The sequence below is a fragment of the Nothoprocta perdicaria genome, unplaced genomic scaffold (genome assembly GCF_003342845.1).
Source record: "Nothoprocta perdicaria isolate Ctin4 unplaced genomic scaffold, notPer1 scaffold_70, whole genome shotgun sequence".
Taxonomy (NCBI): Eukaryota; Metazoa; Chordata; class Aves; order Tinamiformes; family Tinamidae; genus Nothoprocta; species Nothoprocta perdicaria.
Genome location: NW_020455977.1, coordinates 2,211,424 through 2,233,477, shown reverse-complemented (window position 1 = coordinate 2,233,477; position 22,054 = coordinate 2,211,424). Strand labels below are relative to the sequence as shown.

Sequence of the window (22,054 nt, the reverse complement as noted above, 5' to 3'; positions counted from 1 at the left end):
TCTTTTAAATCTCCAGTAGCGATCTCTGGGGCTGAGGTTTCCGCAGAAAGTTTGGGGGTTGTTACGGGGTGTATTTTTGCGGAGGGGGAGGGGAGCGAGCTCCTTCTGTGTGTGCTGCTCCTCTGGGTGCCTATTGGAGAATAATAGTGTGACAACCTAGAAGTAGACTTTCTGCTCCTCACACTGGATAGAAAAGCTGCTGCTTTATTTTTTTATCTTTCTTTCTTTTTTTTTTTTTTTTTTTTAATACCCCCCTTTCTCACTTGCTCCTGGTCGCACTGATTTTATTTTTGAAAGCCTAGCTAGACTTAAGTCACCCTCCACCTCAATTTAAACCTGCTACTTTTTTTATTTATGCTTTTTTTTATTATTATTTTTTAGCGTTACACTTGTCCGGTCATTTGATCTTTGCTTGCCTCCTCTGTTGCTAAACCTTGATAACCTGGCTCTCGCAAAAGATATATAATATATATATTATTTTTTTTTTTTTGTCCATTGCCTTTTTTGCTCATGGCTACTCTGTTTCTCGCTATCTATTTTTGCCCCTCCCCGCCTAGAGGGAAATAGCAACAAGAAAAAAAGAGAGAAATAAGAGAATATTAGGGGAAGTAGTCCTCAGGTCTGCTGCCCCCCCCTTCCCCCGGCACCCCCCCCCTCGCCGCCAAAAAAAGGGGGGGGGCACCTAGAAAACATCAGTCTTGAACTTCTTCCTCTTCAAGAGCCCGGGCTGCAAAGGAACCCTCCTTTGTTTTTGTTATTTATGTGCTGTCAAGTTTTGAAGTGGTGAGTTTCGGGTCGGTTTTGCTAATTTCACTCCGAAAACTGCAGTGTTTCTGTTTCTAGATAAGTACTTTGCTTCTTTGTCTCTTTAAAAGGTCACAGGGAAAGCTTGGCCTGGATTGCGAGAGCCATATGGAACGGATAAGTGCGGAGCCGCTCTCAAAATGTGATTACGGGGGTTTTTATGGGGGAGGGAGGGAAGAGGAGGGGAAAGGGACGGGGAGGGGGCTGAATCCGGAGCGGGGGGGAGAAAGAAATAATGCGATATAGCCCCGGCGGCGGTGCCTGCCGCCAGCGGCGCCGAAGCTCATTGAGAAATTGCGCGGTGCGTCCGTAGGTGTTCGCTGGCGTTCGGGAAAGCCGTGCCCTGCAAAGCGTGCGAACGCCGGGAACGGGAACTCGCAGTTGCGGAGGATGCCTCGATGCGGAGGGAGCCCGGGAAACTCTTGGCCTGGGATGTGCGGGGAGGATGAGAGCGCTGCCCTGCGAGTGCCTCCTTGGGCAGGCCGGGCTGCGCGTTTGCTCAGCGCGATTCCAGGCTGAGGTTTCGCTGAACTTTAGCCTTGGGCATGGAGTTTAAATGAGTAAATTAGGTGTTTTATGTGCATGTAATTTTGCTTTGTAACATAAAGCTTTTTACAAGATGACTAAGCGGTTAAAAGGTGCCGATGGGAGGGTATTCTAAGGCCAAGCTAAAATGACCCATTTGGTGTTTTGGTGGTGCTTGGTGTATTAACTAAATTGCGATCTATCACTTTTATTCACTGTACATGATGTAGTGCTATTCTGACTCATGATGACTAGATACTTTCTGTAGCAAGAACCTTGGTGCATTGGAGTACTTCCGAAGTTGCCAAAAGTAACAAAAAAAAAATCTTATTCAAGGTTTTCTTTTTTTTCTTTTTTCTTTTTTCGTGGTTGTTAATTAATCTTCTTATTCTTGAGAGGCCAGTTTCAGAAAAGCAGCCCCGTGTTATACGAGCATCATCAGAAACCTCGGAAGATGTCAATGATTTGAGTCTGTAATTCTGTGGTTAGGCTGCTGTTAACACAGTAAAATGAGAATAATCTCTTTAAAAAGTGGCTAAATAAGGCACATTTACCGTTAATGAGACACAGGACCGAAAACAGATGGGACCAAGATTAATGGTAACCCTTAGCATGTCACCTTAAAGCACAAGGATAAATAATGATTTTCTAAACTTTAGTGATTCGGAGGCGTTCTTAAGTTTGTAAATGTTGAGATTAATATATTGCCTCTTTCTTTACCATGTCGGGCAAAGCAGCACTGTGTTCAAACAGGAAAAAAAATAGTTTAGAGAATTGTCGCTGGCATATATGCCAATGATACAGAGCACGTGAAAAATCCCAAGATGTTTAGGTTTTAATAGCATTGCTGTGAAATGTACAGAAAATGTGCTGAATTACCAGGCAACTGAAAGAAAGTAGCAATTGTCAGATTCTTACCGGTCTTCATAAATAAATAAGTTTTCCCTAATAATTAATATTTGCTCTCAGTGATGTATATACTAGTTCATAAATTAATGTCTATAGTCACCTGTCCTTACTGATTGTATTATGTGCACAGAACATAATTGCCAGCGTAGTGGCACCTTTCGCAGCCAGAGAAAGGTAGGATGAAAGACCTGACGATGGTAGCAATATTGATGAATGAAAACATAACCCCAGAGATGACTCAGTTCTCGGCAACTGATTGCCTTTATGCTTGATAAAATACATCCTGATGAGTGACAAAAACCCTCAAAACTTATTCCGTTGTGTTCTCGATTTGGGAGGTTTTAGTGATTTAACTGGAATTGTTATTCATGGACTGAGGTTTGAAAAGTTTGTAAAAGAGGAAATATAAGCATGCTAACATGTACCTTTTCTTAGTTTGCGATTGAAATTACTTCCTCTTATTTTATTTTTTCCCCCTCTTGGTTTTATATAGCTGTACCAGTATCTAACTTTGTATCACCAAGGGTTGTTTTATATTTAAGAAATGTAGAAATTGTGGTTCTTCGGCATTATCTTTTGTGGGACTCTGCCTTCTCTTTCTTCCTTTCTAATTTATTTTAATTTAAGAAACAATACTCCATTTAACACTTAAAGCTTAACATCTTAAAATGTACGTAAGCATATCTAAAACTTTGCCAAAGTTGAAAAACTCTGTATAAGATCAGGTAGGAAATTCAAAAACAGCCACCTCCCGCTGCTGCATACTAAAGTTAAATGTTAAATTCTATCCCTACTTTTATTTTCAATGGGGGAAAAATATAAATGAATGATATTCCACATTGCTAATAGATCTGTTGCTCCCTTATCTAAAGTTTTGACAGTCTCTCTATTTTGTGCTTCCATTCTTTTACCACATAGATTGGGGTCGCTTTCACTAGATTTTATTTTATTTTTTTCCCTCCTAACAATAAAAGCCTCCAGGATTAATAACAAGCCTTTCTGTGAGATTTGTAATAATAGCTGTGTTGGAGCATTTATCTTGAAAATCATCATCATTTCTTTTAGTCTTAGTCTGTCTCAGATTTGCAAGAATATCTTTAAAGATGTGGGTTTTTTTTTTTTTTTTCTTCAATGGGGTACTCTGGTTGACTCAAAATAGATATAGCAGATTATGATGCAATCTCTCTATAAAGTGGGGTATGAGGTTGTTCTGGAGAATATGTAATTTTTCTTTTTTAAAAAAGTAATCTGGCTAATCGAAATAGTTATCTGTTCTTCTTTGTGAGCTCGCTATACATATATATCTCTGTACATGTGCAGGCTGTGTACGTATACATATGCGCACACGTGTACAACATATATTTTTTTTTTTTGAATCATGGCAGGTGATCTTTAGAGGCGGGACTGAGTATGGATCATTTGAACGAGGCAACTCAGGGGAAAGAACATTCAGAAATGTCTAACAATGTAAGCGATCCGAAGGGTCCACCAGCCAAAATTGCGCGCTTGGAACAGAATGGGAGCCCATTAGGAAGAGGAAGACTTGGAAGTACAGGAACTAAAATGCAAGGAGTGCCTTTAAAACACTCTGGACACCTGATGAAAACTAATATTAGAAAAGGTAACACTTTTGATAATTCTGCATTGGARAAATATGGGTTATAATATATGGGGAAAAACATATTTTTGCAGACTCCATTTATATTTCAGTATTAAATCTCCATTCTAAAATATTATATATTCCCAACTCTGATATAAATCGCATTTCGGAAATGTTAAGCTTGGGTGGAGCATCTTGCTTTTCAGGGTGGAGTCTGATTTTTGTTAAGGTAAAGGGGATCCGTACTGATTAAAGAAAATTCTTGCATTGAAATACAAGTATTGTAATAAATTAATTTCTTGAATATGTGTTGGGCTGAGGAATGCGAAAATATGTAAGAGTGGATGCTGAGCCCCCGAAACAAACTCTCGCCTTGCCTCTTAATGATGGTTCAAGCGTGGAAGGGGCAGCAGGATTTCCATAGCAGTTGCAAGTTGGTTCGAAGGAGGGAGTGTAAATCTTTAGGTATCACATTGGAAAAGTCATTTATGATGTCAATCTTCGCAGTTTATTTTCTTAAGTACAATTCATTATTGAACAATGAACAACTTGGGTGTCATATTTTTCAGTGGCTGGTTTGCTGTAATTAGACATTTACACAAGGAAAAGGCACGTTTAGAATCACTGATGTTTTTGTGTGGATGCCTTTTCCTTTGCATTTAAAAATACTTTTAGCTAAGAATAATCTATAAATCTTGCTTATCAAAATATATGCCTTACTGACCACAAGCTACAGGCTTGTTAATTTAAATCAAACTATGCCGTATGTAATTGGGCATTTGTTTTAAAACAGCCTCCACTCTTCTCTATATAATTGGTGTATGTTTGTAATCCAGATTTTTCTTGTGTTTGCTAAGCAAAGTGCAAAAAGCAACCAAGAGTCTTAAACGCAYAAAGTTAGAAGGCAGAGGAATTTCATTGTGTCTGATGCATAACATTTATCGTACAATCATTTATTTTTTCCTCGGTTTGGCGAAAACAAAGAATATATTGATCCCAAAATGAACAGACACAGCAGTCCGTATTGTTAGATCTTTATCTATTAAAAATGGAAAAACAGCACTTCAGCAAATTCTTTGGCCTCTGCTCATGATTACCCTATTTATTGATTGTTTGCCAAGAATGTATGCATCTTAAGAAAGCAAGGGTAAGAGCATTAAAAATATAATTTATTACGGCTTTTCAAACAGAGTGCATTAATATTGTACGCCGAAGCAGTGGGGCTATATAAAAAGGACTTTCTGACGCCTGCAAACATATAAGTTCCATAAATTCCTAAATAGGAGATTTCAGCTGTCTCTGGTATTATGTGATATTTGCACAGCAAACTTTAATGCCAGGACAGTTTTAGACAAGGATTCTACAGACTTCCCTGCTCCTTATGGCAGACGTGCTGTTTACACAGCCTCGTAAACCTTCAGCAAAAGCTCTAACACTGCCTTCAGGTTTAAATCATGTTGTATTTTTAGCAGCGAGCACTGACCAATGCTCTCCCCTTTAATACTAGAAGGTTATGAAGTTGCTGCACTTGGAGGTCTTGCCAAGTGCTAGCAAGAGTGATCAGCCAGCTGAGATTGTGCTCTCCTGTATAACATTTTTCACATTAACAGAAGGACACCAGTGACAGTTTGCTAAAAGATTTAGTAGCTTGATTTGCAGTCAGATGATACCTGTGTCACACTGCCAGGATCCACCTCTGGTATCTACGCCGTGCATCAGAATTTGCTCCCGTGTTGTTCAAAGCGCTGCGTTTTTCAGGCTGCTGCAACTTGTGAGACGCTGTCCCCGGCAGGCCCCGCGCGCTGGCACGGAGCGAAGCACCTGTGCGTTGTTAGCGCCGTGTCCCATAATAACCTGATTTTTGTAGGAGAGATAAGGAGGAAAACAAACGTGCCTTCGCTGTTCTCGAGCGCATGGGCACCGTGCGTTAGCATGAAGCTCTGGGCACGCTTCCCCGTCCGATATTTAGCTGGGTGAAAATGCGGAGTCCCTGCTTCGGGCGCACGGTAGTGGGTGAACCTGAGCTGTGAGAGCTTGGAGGAGGGTGGGGGAGACCTTTCTGCAGGTGAGCTGTGTGCATGTGTGTGTTTTGGAAAGCTCTCCGTGGCTTAATTAAAACCATTGAAGAGATGGCCAGTTTGCATGGGCTGTTTGTGCTTTGGTTTACACCCCCTTCCAAAAAAAAAAAAATTAGGCTTTTAAAAAAAAAAAAAAAAAAAAAAAAAAAAAAGAAAAAAAAGGCCAAAAAAATCCCTCCACTCCTTGCTGCACTACATAAATATTGGCAAGCTTTTAGTCTTGTCTTTCATGCTGAGCCTATTGGGCAAACTGGAGTGAGTTTGTGAGCTTTTCCAAGCAAGCCTGAAGGGGTTTGTTTGCCAGAGATTGGCTCTCTGGTGAACAGATGTAGTTTAAATATACATGCTTAAAAGGYATTTTTTTATATATATATTGTGATTTCTTGCTACATGCTAGAGCACAAATCAGCAGAACGTGGTCTTAAAGCATTTCTTTACTGTCAGCAGTAAATCTTCCTTCCAACTACAGTTATGTCTTGCGCACCTTAACAGGTGAGAAGGTTTCTGTAAGTCCAGAGGGCAGTGGTTATAGAGGCATTAACATTGTGGGACTAATTGGAGTTCCTGGGTGCCCTGTTAAAATAACCCTTGTCATCATTTATGCTAAAGACGATACCCCTCTGGCAGGCTGCCATAAGACAGCTCTGTGCATCTGCTTTTAACCCTTTTGCTTTCTGCCAGGAAGAGATCCCAACCTGCGCCGCTGAGCGCAGCGGGACGGGATCGGGGCCCAGAGCTGCGGCTCTCGGGTCGTCCCGTCATCCGTGGCTGTCTGGGAGGCCGGGGGGGATTTTCACAAAGTCTAGAAATGTGATTGCTAGGAGAGACTTTCTCCCTTTAACAGCTTGGGTCACTTGCTAATTTTTTGGCTGTTGTCAGAAGGGAGAGAAAAAAAAAAAAAAGTTGTTTGCTTAATATTCTGTGCATCRTAAGGAACAGTTTGTCTCAAGATATTATAAAATTAGAAATTAATAATTGCTTTCAGGCATACCAAAATAGCRCTGAGTACCAAAAATGCCGAACGCAAAGTACGTGCGGCTACAAAGAGGCCCCAACTGCAGGTACACTTAGTAACGCTGCAGGAAAAATCATGATTTTCTTTCTTAAAAGATGCRAGTGTAAATAGTGCTCAAGGACTCTCAATGAATGAAGCATGAATCAGTGCAACTTTTGTCTTATTTCCTTGCGCACTCTTTTTGGAGTGCACATATAACACACAGGGTGATTTGCTGGTGATGTTGCAGGTAATTAAACATTTTTGGCAGAAGTGTGAAAGTTTTAACGTTAACGCACAAAATCGTGTAGATGGTACTAAAATGGCTCACACTGAAGACATCTGCAGTATGTATTTAGGTTCTCATACTGCATGCTACTCACAGCAAATCAGGCAGGACAGAATCAACTTCTCTTCCCTCAACCGTGTTATTTCAATAGACAGGTAATTCTTTAATCTGTAGCCGATCGGGTGAGATAAATTTGCATTTAGACTTTTCATAGATCTATAGGTGTTTTGTAGAATGCTCTGTTTGGGGGAAGGCAAGGGAAAAGAACTCGGGAAATATGTTTATCAAATATTTGTGATGATTCTTGATACCTCATCTGCCTGTTCGTACAGGTTTTATTTACATAACGCTTTATAGACCCACCTACAATACTATAGCTCAAGCTTAATACGTTAATGTTTTTTTCTTTTCTTTTTTTTTTTTTTTAATAGGAAGTATGCTTCCAGTTTTCTGTGTAGTGGAACATTATGAAAATGCCATTGAGTATGATTCTAAGGAGGAGCATGCAGAATTTGTGTTGGTGAGGAAGGATATGCTTTTCAACCAACTGATTGAAATGGCATTGCTCTCACTTGGATATTCTCACAGCTCTGCTGCCCAAGCAAAAGGTAAATAAGATTTGGAAATTGTGCAGTGATTTCTGTTTGCTTGCAGGGTCCTGCTGGGGGAGGGGCCCCGATTTCAGGAATATGATGCCTGTTTTTTCTTCAAGTTCTTGCTCGTTTCTGTGCCTATGTATTCTTTCCCCCTCCCTTTATATATTTTTGTTTAGTTAGTGCCCATTTTGTTCATGGGGAATGTTGAGGTAGATTTAAAAAAAAAAAAAAGACTTCAACTGAATCATTAGTATGCTTATTGACCTTAATAATCTGCTCCACTGAGGATCCACAAGGAAGTGTAAAGCATATTTGAGCAGATGGACTGTTGAGAGTCAACTTGCATTTATGACTGAATATCCAGCTCTGTTTCTTTTATTTTGTTCCTGATGGTTTTATAGACTGAAAAGTAATTCTTGTTTTTTTTTTTTTTTTTGTACCAAGTCCTTGCGTTGCAAAAATCTCTTTATAATTTATTAAGAAGAATAGTAATTATTATATCATGTCCTATTGAATTCATCGGAACTTAAGAAAATATGCTTCTATGCATAATTAAAAAAATCTCTAATGTAGTGCATTTGTATAATTTCACAGTGTAGATGGAGACTGTCCTTGGTGGCGTGTAGGTGGGAGGATATGGTAGGGGGGGTACTAGCTCTTTTGTCTGGAGAAATTTAAGTATGAGGTTAGAAGGGAAAAAAAAAGGAAAAAGGGTGATATTGTTAAAATTAGATTTTTCTCTTTGCTGCTAGGAATTAGCAGGTAAATTRTTTGTTTGTTTGTTTTTCTCCTCTCTCTCGCCTCCYTCTATTTTTCCCTTTTTTTTTCTTTTCTATCCTCTCTCTCATATCTGCCTTCACCCTTCTCCATCCCAAAATCCCACGCAGGGCTAATCCAGGTCGGGAAGTGGAATCCAGTTCCCCTCTCCTACGTGACGGATGCCCCCGATGCCACAGTAGCAGACATGCTGCAGGATGTGTACCATGTGGTCACACTGAAAATCCAGCTACACAGGTGAGCTGTGCACCAGGGCTGGGACACGATCTGTTACGGGTCTGGTCTTGTGGTTAATATTGCTCGTGTTTATTTCCCCCTGTGCTGTGTGCTYGAAGTACAAAGGCTCTTCTAAATTCCTTTTTAGTTGCTGCAATTCTTCTTTAACTTACAGCATACTATTGCAGAAAACTTTCATAGCTCTGATACATAGATTTTCTTTGGATATCTCATTAAAAGTATATTGCATTTTAGTCAATTAAATGATGCATTACAAGAAGGCATTTTACATAAAGTTTACTTAAGAGAAAAATATTTTTGCATATCATGAACAGTACCATCTGTGTGCTTTTTTGTAAAAGAATGACTTGCTCACACTCATTGTTGCTGTCTAGGTTCTTACATTTTGCAGCAACAGAAAAGAAAAAAATGGTAAATATATTAATGCTTTTCATGATCAGTCGTGAGAAAGCATTACACCTTAAATTGTTTTACCAAGCGCATCAGAGCAGGAAGGTAGAAGTAACATGAAAAAATAGTCGCCACATGCAGCTGATGTATAATTCATGCATCAATACAGCAGATGTGTTGTATAAAGTAATTAACTAATCGGAACAATCAGGAGACCGAGAGCAATCTCCAGATGCATCTGCTTGATGCGCAAAATGAAATCTGTCTGTCTTAAAGGAATGTTCTGCAGCAGGATGCAATCTTGTAATAATCCCTTTTCTAATCTGTGTTTCAAATAGTTGCCCTAAACTAGAAGACTTGCCTCCTGAACAATGGTCTCACACAACAGTAAGAAATGCTCTGAAGGACTTACTGAAGGATATGAACCAGAGTTCATTGGCCAAGGAATGTCCCCTTTCACAGGTACTTAGCATAACGTGTAATAAATAATAAAGCACTACAGGCAACGCTGATGTGAGATTTGAGATTTCTACAGACTGCAGCAAGTAGTATCTGTGGAGCGAATCTGCCAAAAATGCAAATTCGTTTGACCACTTCATGATCTTTATAAATATGCCTGATTCATTTTGAACGTAGTCGTACAGCATTTCCCAAGGGGGGCTGTGAGAGATTGTTTACACCACACTAAAATTGTCTCGCAGCAAACTGGATTTTAACTGGTTTTTGTCTTCAGTCTTTGAACTGCTTTGATGTAACTACTTTTTTCAAGCACATGTGTTCAAGATGTTAAAAAGCTCTTTACTTACTGCTGTCAAAAGTACTATTGAATCTGAATGCTTGTTAGATAACCTACAGTAGTTTTAAATGCTAATTCATAAAATGAGACAGTCTTTGGCATGCTATATGAGAGGGGAATAAAGAATAAAGCTCTTTGGATGATGTGTTGTTTTTGCAAACAACCAAAGGAAAATCAGCCATTTATTAGTTCTAATCAAAATATACAATATAAACAAAAATGAAATCTCAAATTATGCATTGCTAAATATTGAATAGATGCTTTCCTTGTGCTTTGGTGGTATTCTCTTTTTTGTCATCCATTTAAATTGCTGTGAAGGAGCGACTTGCTTGTGTTTATGCAGGAGTGCCCAATGATGTCGGGGGGAGGGGAGGCTTCATATTTAGGGTTTTAAAAATGAATTTCCTTGTGGTGCAGTCAAGGCAGAAATTCAGCTCACAAATAAGTGATGCTGGTTGAAGTAGGGAGCGGGAAAAGGAAGCTAAGGAAGTTGAATTATTTTTATAGGGATTTTATTTCTCCTGCTCCAAATATTGGAGTGTTTGTCTCCGAAAGACTTCAGTTAATCTATACAGAATTGCACTTTCTCTCTTCATCTGTCTTTCTAGCAGATATATTAGCAGGCTGTTTCCCCCTCACTATTTTTCCCCTATGGTTAGATTGTTTTCAGTGATGTGGCTACAATATAGGAAGTTTTGAAGTGGAAGTAATCAAAATTATTTTCACTGGTTGCAAACCATTCCAGTAATATGTCTGCAAAGTTATCTTTTATGTGCCTGTCACGCTGCGCTGTAAGAGCGTGTGAACTTTTGCACTGCTGGCTCACGGAGGCTGCCGATAATTTGGGATTTTCTCATTTTGGTCTATGAATGCTCRCAAGTAAGCACGTTTTATAGAGATGGAGTATTTTATTTATATTTGGGCATCGTGTTTCACATAACGACTTGCATGTATATAGGCGATGCAGTCATGAAGCAGCAAACAGAGAAGTTTGTTTTGAGGGGAGCTGTACTTAAAAAAGTACCTTGCTCCTGGCCACAATTAGCACTTAGACTCTTTCCTTATCCAAAAGATTTTTTTTTTATGAATATAAAATTTTTAATCAGCAAGATATCATGTCTAGTAATGGTTCTTCATGACAGTGCCTGAGACCAAAACCAAACCAAAACGCGGAATGACAGAACTCTTATTTTGTCCTATTTACTATTTTGCACTTTCGTGTTTCTAAAAGAAGATATTCAAAGCTGTGCATAGTTTTCTRTTGTTTAAAGCACACTTAGTACTCTCATCATCCCTTTATCTTTACCAGCACCATAGAAGCTGACTTGCAAAAAAAATAAAACAGGATTTGTTTTGCTTCTTTTGGTCCATTTCTATAAAGACCAAATCATGTGAAATCTAAAATGTACATATTTAGTCTAAACTTCTGGAACAAATAGCTGGTCATAGTGGTTGATCACTTGGAGCTTCCCATTTACCTGCAGAGCTTCAGAGGAGACCGGCAGTACCTAAACGTGTTGAGCCGGTGGTGTCCTTTTCACTTGACTAAATTCATCTGAACGCCTCCTATGCTTGCCTGACTAACAGTGCATATCGCCTGTGCAAAGCAGGCTCAGCCAGGAGCGCCTGTGTTTTGTTAAATATGTTGAAGTTTGAATTTATTGAAGTCCATAGTGGTGCTCCTGTAACTGAGGTTGGGCGCAAGAGCAAGGCAGAGGGCTAAAGGCGTTTCCTTAGATGGTTTGTTTCTCCTTTTACATATTTCCATGGATATAGGTAATGCTATATAAAGTGCTTCATCAAAAATGCAAACTAATGCAGTGATGCCTTCCCATAACTTATTAATGCTRTTATGGGTATAATTTATTAACTATAGAAAAATGATTCAAAGTTGAAGTGAGAACAGTTATCTCTTTCTGTCTCTGCYACTAGTGATACTTTATTTCTTATCAGTATGGAGAGATTTCTTGTAAAGTGTTTAAGCTGTTTGCATGGCATCTGAAATGCAAAATTTCAGAATAGAAGACTCGGCATCATCATCCTAAGTTAGAATTTACAGTGTTTTCTTAGCTAATCTTGCATTTTGTGTCTTAAAAAATGGCTCTCATTTATTCAGAATACAGACATTTTGTGTACTGCAGAAAAACCAAGCAAACTATTTTTATAGTGCAAATATATTTAATGACTCTAAAATATGTAGGCAGATGCAAACTGTATTTGAGATCCAGTTTGTCTTAATTATAGAGGCTAGAAAACTTAACGGCACCTTCCACTTTATTTTCTAGATTTTTTTTTTTCCTTTTCTTGCCACACTAAAGCCTTGGGACCCAGGCAGATACAAGCTCTTCATACCCTCCTCAGCAGACAACCCCTGTGACTCCTGCTGTCACTGAGAGGTGAACACATGGGTCTTTTGAAGCCGTTGGGATTGCCTCACCCCGAGGGTTTTGTGGCCACCCCCAAGGCCAGGGCTCCCGCTCACAGGGTAAGCCCGAATCACGGGGATCCCCGCTGACAGGAGCTGGAGTCCTCGGGACAGACTGGAGCGGATGCAGGGCTCTGAATCATTTCAGATTTCAGGGATCCAGCAGGCAGGATGAAAGGACACTTTCCTGTGGCAGTGCCAAGCCTTTTCCCAGTGACGAGCTGCAGTGCGTTTTCATCCTTTACCTTGCGCGTGCAGATTTTATTGCTGGCGCCTGGTAGCATATGCAGGTGCGGGGTGAGAGACTTCTCGCGTTTGACGTGCGGGGCTCGCTTCACTTCTGTTTTCTCTTCGGGCCTGTTTTGATGGGGAAAGCAACTTGGCCCAAAATGAATCCCTATATTCAACTCCATCTTGTGCATTCTGTTAAACTGGTGCATCTCGTGAGTGGTCCGCAGCTCGTTTCCCTCCTGTTTTGCCTCTTTAGTTTCCAAGGAGTTGGAAACAAATTCCTGTGCCATCAGTGCTTATTTCTAACCCGTTGCATAGTCCCTGTTTGCTGCCCTGGTCTGGCGGGAGCTGCTCCGAACTGATCAGTCAGGCAGGCCTGTTGCATTTGTTTAGTTAGCACTACTTGGTGTTCAAACTTTCATCTCTCTATTAGGACTTAGTTCCAATTCTAGAATACTTAATTCTAGTATTTTCACACTTCATTTTTTTCACTGCTTTGTACTGCAAAAGTATTAAATACAATACTTTTGTGTTTAAAAAATAACTGAAACATTATTGAGCCTACTTAGTCTGTTATTAATAGACTTTTTGCTTTATCCCTCTGGACTTCTTCTTTCTCCGTCTATGTATGTGTGTATATATGTATATGTTTGTACATATATACAYGTACATATTTAGACAAGCTTTTGTATCAAAAGGAAAGCAACATGGGCTATTTGCTTCAGAAAAGGCTTGAAATTCTCTCCATAATTCTGGAGGAAATTCAACGTATGCATTTGAATGTTTGGATGTACCCCTTATCTTGAGCTCTTATAGCTTCCCCGTGAAAAGAAGATAACAATTCTACTAAATTAAGAGATTGCAGAGATTAATTAGTATCAGGCTCTGCTTTGAAAATATGGCAATGATCAAATGACATTGACTTTCCAACTGATATTTTCTCACCTGAGCTTTTTCTATAAAAAGCTTTTTTTTTTTTTTTTTTTTTAAGATCTTGGTTCACAGACAAGCTTAGGTTTTATCATTCTTTTTTTTTTTAATTTATATAAAAACACTTGTGAAGAAAAGTATTCTTTTTTCTCCTTCATAGCATCCCAAAATGTGAAATAGGTTTCTTGTTTTGTTCTGATTTTTTTCTTCTTTTTCTTTCATTTTTTCCTCATCTTTTGAAACTGCTTCTATCTAGCTGAAATCTCACTAATATCCAGTGTGTTACCAATAAGAGATTTAGGGCCTGGCATGTAGCTACCCATGGCTTTGTGTGTGCATGTATTTGTATTTTTAAATTGAAATGCAGCATTTCTAAGGAGTGTATCCAGAACTGGTGATACATATGGACTTAGTCCTTTGCATGCATGATATTACTGAAAAATTTTGAAGGTATTTGTTCCCTAGCTTCCATATCTGCAGTGTCTTTTTTCATAGTTTTGCACAGGATGATCAAGGCGAGGGGCTCTTTGCGGTTAGAGAGATACCTGCATGCACCTTGTAAACGTCTGCACATGCTGAGTAAGCGCTGCCACAGTACTAAAATCCACACAGTTTGGCACTGGCAACAAAYACAGCTATCCCAGCTATATTTTGATCAAACCTCCATCCAGTTATGAACAACTGATTGCCATGGACATGGCACAGGATATATCAAATCCTTTCTCCTTTTGTTCAAATATCCTGTCCTGAATTTGCACGCTGCTTTATGCAGATATCCTGCAGACTTAGTAGCATCTGGTGGAGATGCCAGAAAGGAAGCTTGCTTGGAGCAGAAATGTTTTTTGGTTTACCTGATCTGAACGAAACGTGGCCGTCATAGCCAATATGCAGCAGAAGGAAAGTCCCCTTCAGTGCCTTGGCTCTGGTTCTGAGACATTCAGGCCCCCTCCAAAATCAGAACCAAACACAAAGTTACCGTGGCTAAAATTAAAATTTCTAGACCTGGAAGTAAGCAAGGAGCAAGCTATTAAAAGCTGCCAAAATGCAAAAGTTTTTATGAGCATATTTGAAATCCTTCTTTACAAAACTGAATGGGGCCTTTGGCCCTCCCTCCGTTAATTTTACCTGTCTAGACCTGAGGTGAAGTCCTCGGGTTTCTTTGCTTGCACGCCGCTTCTTTTCCCTCTTTCTCTCCTCTTTCCCAGCCCATCCCCCAATAATTAATAACCTTGCTAAGGAATGCGGCTCCTTTTGCTACTTTAGATGTTACTGAACTTTAGATTTTGAAGATGTCATTAATTATTTGGGGGAAGTAAGTCCTCGAGGGCCTGGGCGCAGGTTTTGGCAGGTGAGGCCTTTTCAGCCCACTCCCCAGTTGCTCAAGAGTGTTGGATGTGGTGTCTCTGCGGGCTGACGTGGCATCTCTGTTATTAAGACATTTCAATTAACTATGAATATTTTTTCTTTATGATTTTTATGGTGCCTTATCTATTGGTTACTGTATATCAGTATTTATTTGTTCCATGTTAAGTCCTGCATTAAGGCCTCCAAAGGTAAACGTTGCTGCTGGTTGATGTCAGCAATGTCGTATTCAAGTTGAGTACAGTGAACGGAGCCTAAAGACTCAAATTTCTTCATATTTTGAGCACTTTGATGTTTGGAGTTTATATTCTTTATTTGTATATAGGGGATCCCGGTGTTTATGGATGTGTCATTTTACAACTAATTTCTTAGTGGGCAACACCCTATCACAGGGGAAAATATATAGCTAATTTTTCTGTCCTCCAAGTAGGGAGAGAATAGCATGTAAGCAGCTGTCTCTTCCCAAGCTTTCCTGTGAGCAGAATATTTATTTATTTATTTTATTATTATTGCTTTTTTTTTTTTAAATAGTAAAAATACTATTTTTTTAAATAGTATTTCCGTGGCTGTCCTCCTTGCTTTCTGCGTGCTTTGGATGATATCTCAGCAGTTTTGAGAACTGCCATGTGAATGATTATTTGTATCATATGGTCTTCAAGTTGTAGGGAAGTGACAGGATAAAAAAGGAGTATAATACATTTTTTTCTGATACATTTTCCTTCTAAAATGTACATATGTTGCAGAACTGAGCACTGCTCAGCTTCTGTTTCTCTTGGCTTGGTGGTACTGAAAAAAAACTTGAATAAGTAGCATTTAAAACATTTGCTATTATGTTCTTTTTATATTTTTATCTATATAAAAGCTTTTCTTTTTACTTCATTTTTTACAGTTAGCAAGTTTGGAGGCAGTCAAGTAAGACAGCACTGCAAAAYCCTGTATTAATTCTATTTCCCACATAACTTCTTAACTCAGGCAATTCCCGGCCTAGGGCAACCCTTGATTTTTCCATAACTTTATTAGAGGGTTAACAAGCCACTCCTCCAGTGTTCCTTAAAGCAAGGCTGCAAATAAGTCGTCTTTTTTCCTTCTTCTTGTTGGCAAATTGTTGGCTGTAGAGAACTGCACAAGTATAAACAACATGAGAGCTCCTTTAACATAACATGAGAGAGCCTTTAGTCGCTTTGCTCCCAAGCTTTGCAACTCATTGCCAATTGAAGCAAGGAAAGCTCTGACTGTTGGGACTTTTAAATCTAGACTTAAAAGTTATTTGTTCTGTTTAGCATTTTTAAAATGATTCTATTAGGAATTGTATGTGCTTCAGTTTTAATTTTAACTCATAATGATTGTAAAGCACCCTGGGATGCTTGCATGAAGGGCGCTACAGAAATCCAAGATTGCATTGTACTGTGTTGTTCTGCATTGTATTATTACATGGTGCCGGAGTTGGACCAAGGACAATTCACATAGAAAGTGTTTGAATACTCGACTAAAGATAAGGAGTGTATGTGCGTGCTGGGGAGGGGGGGGGCTCTCTCTTCTTGCTTGTTTTCCCCCTTTTCACTGTCAGTTATTTTATTAAACTAAATTAACATGGCAGTTATTCCCTAAGAAATGCCAGCATAATTTACTGCTGCAAAGGGGCTCAAAATGTAAACCAGATGATAAACTAAAAATAAAAAAAGTCCACATTAAGATTTAATTGCACTTCCCTTTCTATATTACGTTCTTATGTAAAATACATTACAAAACAGTACTTTCTTTATCACTTCCTTCACTTTTAACTGAATTTCATTAACAATAAAGAAATATATTATCTTTGTTTCAGTAATGTCACTTGACAGTTAATCCCTTAACTTGATGTACATGTCTTTAAGATTTTTTTTTTTTTTTTTTTTTTTAATAAGGAACATGATAGCGCTGACTGGAGCCAAGTATTGCACAACCATGTGATTTGCAAGTTTCCCAGCTCGCAGCTTTGCCAGTGCAGGTCAATTCACACCTGCCACACTCATGCCATTCTGGTCCTCATGTTGCTTTTCCACGGTGGTTGTCAGAGGTAGAGAGTTGTGCGTGCGCCTTCTTTCTCTCTCCTCCTTTCCCCCCCTTCTCTCCCTCCTCCCCGAAATGTGTGGCAAACCTTGCATATTGGAAGTGTTTGCTGAGGAATAAAATGGAGTTTAATTTCTGTCCATTAGGAAACTGCTCTCCACGTAGCCAATTAAGGCTTCTATTTAAAGGGCAAGGAGATACGTATGTCTACGTCTTAATCACTGCTGCGACTGGGTTGCAGGGACCTTCCTGAACTGGTTCAGTTGTTACTAGCAGTGGTGGGAGGCACGGAGATCTGCGTGCTTATAAATCCTGCCCAAAAGCTGAGCGAGATCAGGAGGAGCTGTGGCTTTAGGGTTAGCAGSTTTGGAGCTTGCCATGTGCTTGTGATGCGGCACGGAAAGATTCGCCTGGAGAAAATGGAGTTCATAGTTTTTATACCTGGCACGAATGAWGGCAAAGCATGACCCAGTTCTTGAGCAGTAGCACAAGGAGATACCTCTCACCTTGACAGACTCATCTCAGTTCTTGGCTTTAATCATAACTTTAGAAAAAAAAGAGATGGATTTACCCAGGACCCTGAGCAAGGCTCTCAAAGCTCGCTCATGCTTCCACTTTTTTTTTTTTTTTTTTTTCTTTTAAATTAATAATTAGATTCTTTTTCATTTCATGAGACATGGTAGGAAATCTTAAGGTGAGGGCAAGCTTTATCTGTGTTTCCTTGGACACTTCTTTAAGAGCAATAAAAATAGTATCAGGTTCCTCAGGTGCCTTGCAGCATTTATCGGAGGACAGGTTTTTCAGGACAGCAGCAGTCTCAGACCTGCCTCACTGCAAGCCATGGAATAAACTAGTCGAAAACAAAAAAAAGTTGTTCTGTTCCCCAAGGGTGGGAGCACATGAAAGACACCTCCTATGCAGGTTTTTTTTTTTTTTTTTAATGCTTGACTCTCAGTATAGAAAATCTTAATTTCAGTGTAGGAAATAGTAGTTCTTTCATAAACCTTTAAAGAATAATTTCCCAGGGATTGGGGAGAGGGAATAGTGCTAAAGCATAACCCATGCCTGAGATCTTTTCAAGGAGATGATACTTTTTGAGCAAACTGAGCAGAGAATGGACGAAGATTAAGGCAGTTGTAAAGGATGCCATTATCCGTCTCCTTGCTGGAGATAGAATGGCTTCAGGTCTCCAAATTTACCTACTATTTGGATTAGTATATTCAGATTCCGGGATTAGTATATTCAGGCTCTGGGATTTTTTTTAACATATAAAACAATAAGATMCTTCCAAAATATGCCAGCCACTTATTATATTTGGGGGGTTTCCATTACTGGAATGCCCTCAAGTTCATATAAACTCTGTTCTCTAATTTACACTTTCTCTCTTTTTTTCTTTCTTTTTCTTTTCTTTTTTATTTTTATTTGTTTAGGAGTTTTATTGTAACAAATCTATTCTAGCTCTATTTTTTATGTCTGAGATGAAAAGATGTTTTGAATGAATAAATCTTCAAACTGCATGTGTGTATTCCACACATAAAGCAGTCTTCGGAATCACCTTCATCCAGCTTCCTATTCTTTATCAATTCAGAGCATCTAGTCTTTTCAAATCTCTTGCCATTGAATAGCAGTAACGTAGAGGAAAAACAAGCATCTTATCTAACTTAGAGTTGCTTAAAATGTTACCTGCATGTCACTTTGCAGTAGTTAAGAATCCATAGAAATTTTTATGTTGCAAGTCCCTTATGTTCTAGCAAACTTTTTACAATTTTCTCAAGATAAAGTATTTTGCTCATAGCTGTTAGAATATGCTCCTAGAATCAGCTATCGGAGGCTCTGTGACTGAGCATAATCACAACTCGGGCTGCAGGAGGCTTGTGGCCTGAAACGACAAATCTGATGCTTAACCCTTTGAACACAGCAGAGACGGAGGGTTTTATGTTTGGCACTAGAGGGGTATTTAAATGGCCTGAGAGGTCCACTGTCTGAAATCAAAGCTGAAACTAAACACTAGCCATACATTTTAAAAAAAAAAAAAAATCTGTATATGTAGTCAAACAAATTACTGTGGGATTTGGTGAGATCCAGCACAGGAAGTCTTCAGATGGGTAGGGGGTGTTTGCTTTAGCTCAGCTACAGGGTAACCTGGTCAAATTAAGAAATTGCTGGTTGAAAACTAAGGGCTGGTTTAGGTGGAGTCCAGATAGATGTTCATAATGGTCTCTTCTGGCTTTTAAAATCTGCAAAAACTTGTGTAGGAAAAGAGATCAAAGAAAAGGCTTATCCTAAACACCAAAAGAAATTCAGCAAGACAACTGTTAGTGCTACCGAGTCTGATGACTTCTTGTCTGGACATTGTGCCTTAGGGCTCATCTTCATGCCAGACATCTGATGCTTTGCCTAGCAGAACAGCAGAATCCGAGAAGAGTCTTGCTGAAAAACATGTCCTATTTCCCAGCAAGGAAATCTTCCTTAACTTGGTGGATAATACCAAGCAATTTTGAAGAGCCTCTTACAAAAAAGAAAAAATAAAATAAAATAAAAGAGGGAAATAAAAATTGTAGGTGGCTGAGGATAGTTTGATTATTAGTGTATCTCATAGGAAAATGTATGTACTTATTTTCATAGMGTTTTTTTTTTATGTGCCAATGCTGCATTTAATGCATTAATAGGTCTGAAATTTCACCTGTTACACACAGCATTATCAGTTAAATGCCCAGTTATGTTATAGCTCGAAAAGGAAAGAAGTCAGGATGATTCTGACCTGGGTGCAAATTAAAGCAATACGCCCACCAGGAAGACTGCAAGTATAAAGCCATGGGCAAAGGAATACCCTCTTCCTAGATTTTTTCCCAGATCCATATGAGAGATCTCCAAGACCTGTCTCTACCTCCCCCAAGCTTGATTCCAGGACGAGAAAGGCAGGTTTGCCCTGTCGGTGCATCCCTTGCGTGCAGCGGGTGCTGTCCTCTCACCTCCTGCTTCCCCGTTCTCAGCCCTGATGTCCCGTGGGGACGAGGCCACCGCTGGCAAATGCCGCCCGCGCGGAGCGCGCTGCTCCGCTTGCCAACGTGGGAACAGCATCAGGCTGCCCTGAGGGGGCTTGGGCTGARGTTTGGGTCCCCACGGCGTGAGGAGGAGGCCTGGAGCCTAGCAGGGCCTCTCTGCCTTGGGCCCAGRGCCTGTTGTAGCTTCAGCCCAAAGGAATCCTCCCCGACTGCTCTTGGGTCTCCTTGTGGYGGGGACCTGAGGAGATGGGATGAGGAGAGTGACTTCAAAACATGAGCTCCAGGGGCAAGCACAAGCAGTAATGTAAAGGGATCCCCTAGTCTAGTTACTTTGTAACAGCTTTTAAAGAGGATTCCCAGCTGAAATGGATAGAGCTTTCCCTCCCCATGAGCCTTCTCTGTTGTCAGAGCCCTTGCAGTGAAAGCCCTGAAGAATCAAAATGTTAGGGTCATATGTAAGAAAAGAGCCATTTTCACTCAGGAAACCAAGAAATAAGTTACTGYCTTTTGTGTTCTATCCACTTTGGTTTTAGGAAGTGTTTCTAGCCAGGAATATTTTTACTATTTAGTACAAGCCATTTATAAATAGTATGTAATAAAAATTAAAATGCTTATAAAGAATCGTATTGGATACCTGCCTGATGATGAAGACAAAAATATCTCATGTCTCCATGTGATTTATGGGTTGGGGTTGTGGCTTTTTTTTTTTTTTTTTAAAGTTTAGGGCAACATGCCATAATGCTTGCAAAGCAGTTATGTTTTTCAAATCTGAATTGACATTTCCCACCTACCTAACTCTCTCTGTTAAGCTTTTAACCTTTGTAGATAGAAGACTAGTATCTTGGAAAGCAAGTTTTTATTTGAGTTTTATTTATATCCTTCAGTGGGAGATGCTGGGAAAACATTGGGAGAACGCTGCTCTGTCATGCAGCAACTGGAAACATATAATACGAAATGGTAAAAGTAAGGCAAGGATCTGTTCCTTCACATGCTGAATCCTCATTTCTGTTTTTCAAAATCTTTTGGTGTGCAGGGATATTTATATAAGTACAATTTATTGGGGTTCTTGTTGTTTTATCTTTTCTCTCATTATAGTCGGTGTAGTTTTATGTTTACATTAATATATACATTCATAACCCTTAAAGACAGCATAAGAAGGCAGAAAAGCAGGAGGCTCTAATTTAGGCGAACGAGGATAGCAGGGAGGGGGAAAGACGTGCTTGTGTCTTGAAAAAAAGCTTATGTTGTCATTCCAAATCTGCCTTTAGGCACTTCTGACTTATATGACCACTGTTTGCCGTGCAGATCCTTCATTCTCCTGACCCTGGCAACAGTATAGAGGTCAGATAGCCATCCCAGCGCAATGCCAAAGGCACAAACAAAAGGTTTTTTCTTCTCTGTCTATCTGTGGGTTTTTTCCTTATTCTACATGTTTATAGGGCATATGACAAAAAATTCCATTGCATTACTTGCTATAGTTCAAGCTAATGGAGCAACAAATTTAATGTAATTCTTCATATGCAATTAAGCTGTCCGTTTGTGATTCCTTGTCCAAAAAAACAACTAACGACTGGGTATTTGGAGCTATAGTTCTGGTTTTATTCGAAGTGGCAGATGATAATTCTCTGCCATATCACTACACCGACAATAACATTTTTGCCCTGGTTGTGATTTGTTGCATGTGGGCTGGCATGAGTTCAGACAGGCTAAAATCTTTGATTTGGGGGTGATAGTATGTTATGCATTTGGAGCTTGGATGTTCCATTCTCATTTGAATAAATAATTAAATAAAAGTAGAGTCATCTAAGAAAGAAACACCCCTAAGATTTCAACTTGCGATAAAACCAATGCGATTTCTATGCTTAAATCCACTTTGGTTTGCTACCAAGCAAAAGCTACTGATAGGGGCTAGTGTCAGGGAAACAAAGTTCCTCTGTCCTGCTGCTTTGTGAAAAGGTTTCTCCTCCCTCCTCACCCTCCCCCCAAATCTTTAAGTTCTATTCTGTTTTGCAAATTTATCACTATTCAAACTAGCTCCAGGGACAAAGGCTCATAGT

At 39.5% G+C, this 22,054-nt stretch overlaps 1 protein-coding gene across 5 annotated transcripts in view; it reads left to right on the top strand.

Annotated features, from left to right (window-relative positions):
* The first annotated feature begins 246 nt into the window (after positions 1-246).
* The window catches only part of SATB1 (SATB homeobox 1), a 70,736-nt gene continuing 48,928 nt past the window's right edge, over positions 247-22,054 (top strand). For 2 of the 5 annotated variants that reach the window (XM_026050820.1, XM_026050816.1), the window contains exons 1-6: positions 247-783; positions 876-946; positions 3,624-3,859; positions 7,631-7,807; positions 8,683-8,809; positions 9,538-9,661. In XM_026050820.1, coding sequence (XP_025906605.1) covers positions 3,649-3,859; positions 7,631-7,807; positions 8,683-8,809; positions 9,538-9,661 — 639 coding nt within the window. In that variant the 5' untranslated portion in view covers positions 247-783; positions 876-946; positions 3,624-3,648. Of the gene's footprint in view, positions 784-875; positions 947-1,091; positions 1,106-3,623; positions 3,860-7,630; positions 7,808-8,682; positions 8,810-9,537; positions 9,662-22,054 lie in introns of those variants that run through there. The other 3 variants (XM_026050817.1, XM_026050818.1, XM_026050821.1) reach the window with 3 other exon arrangements.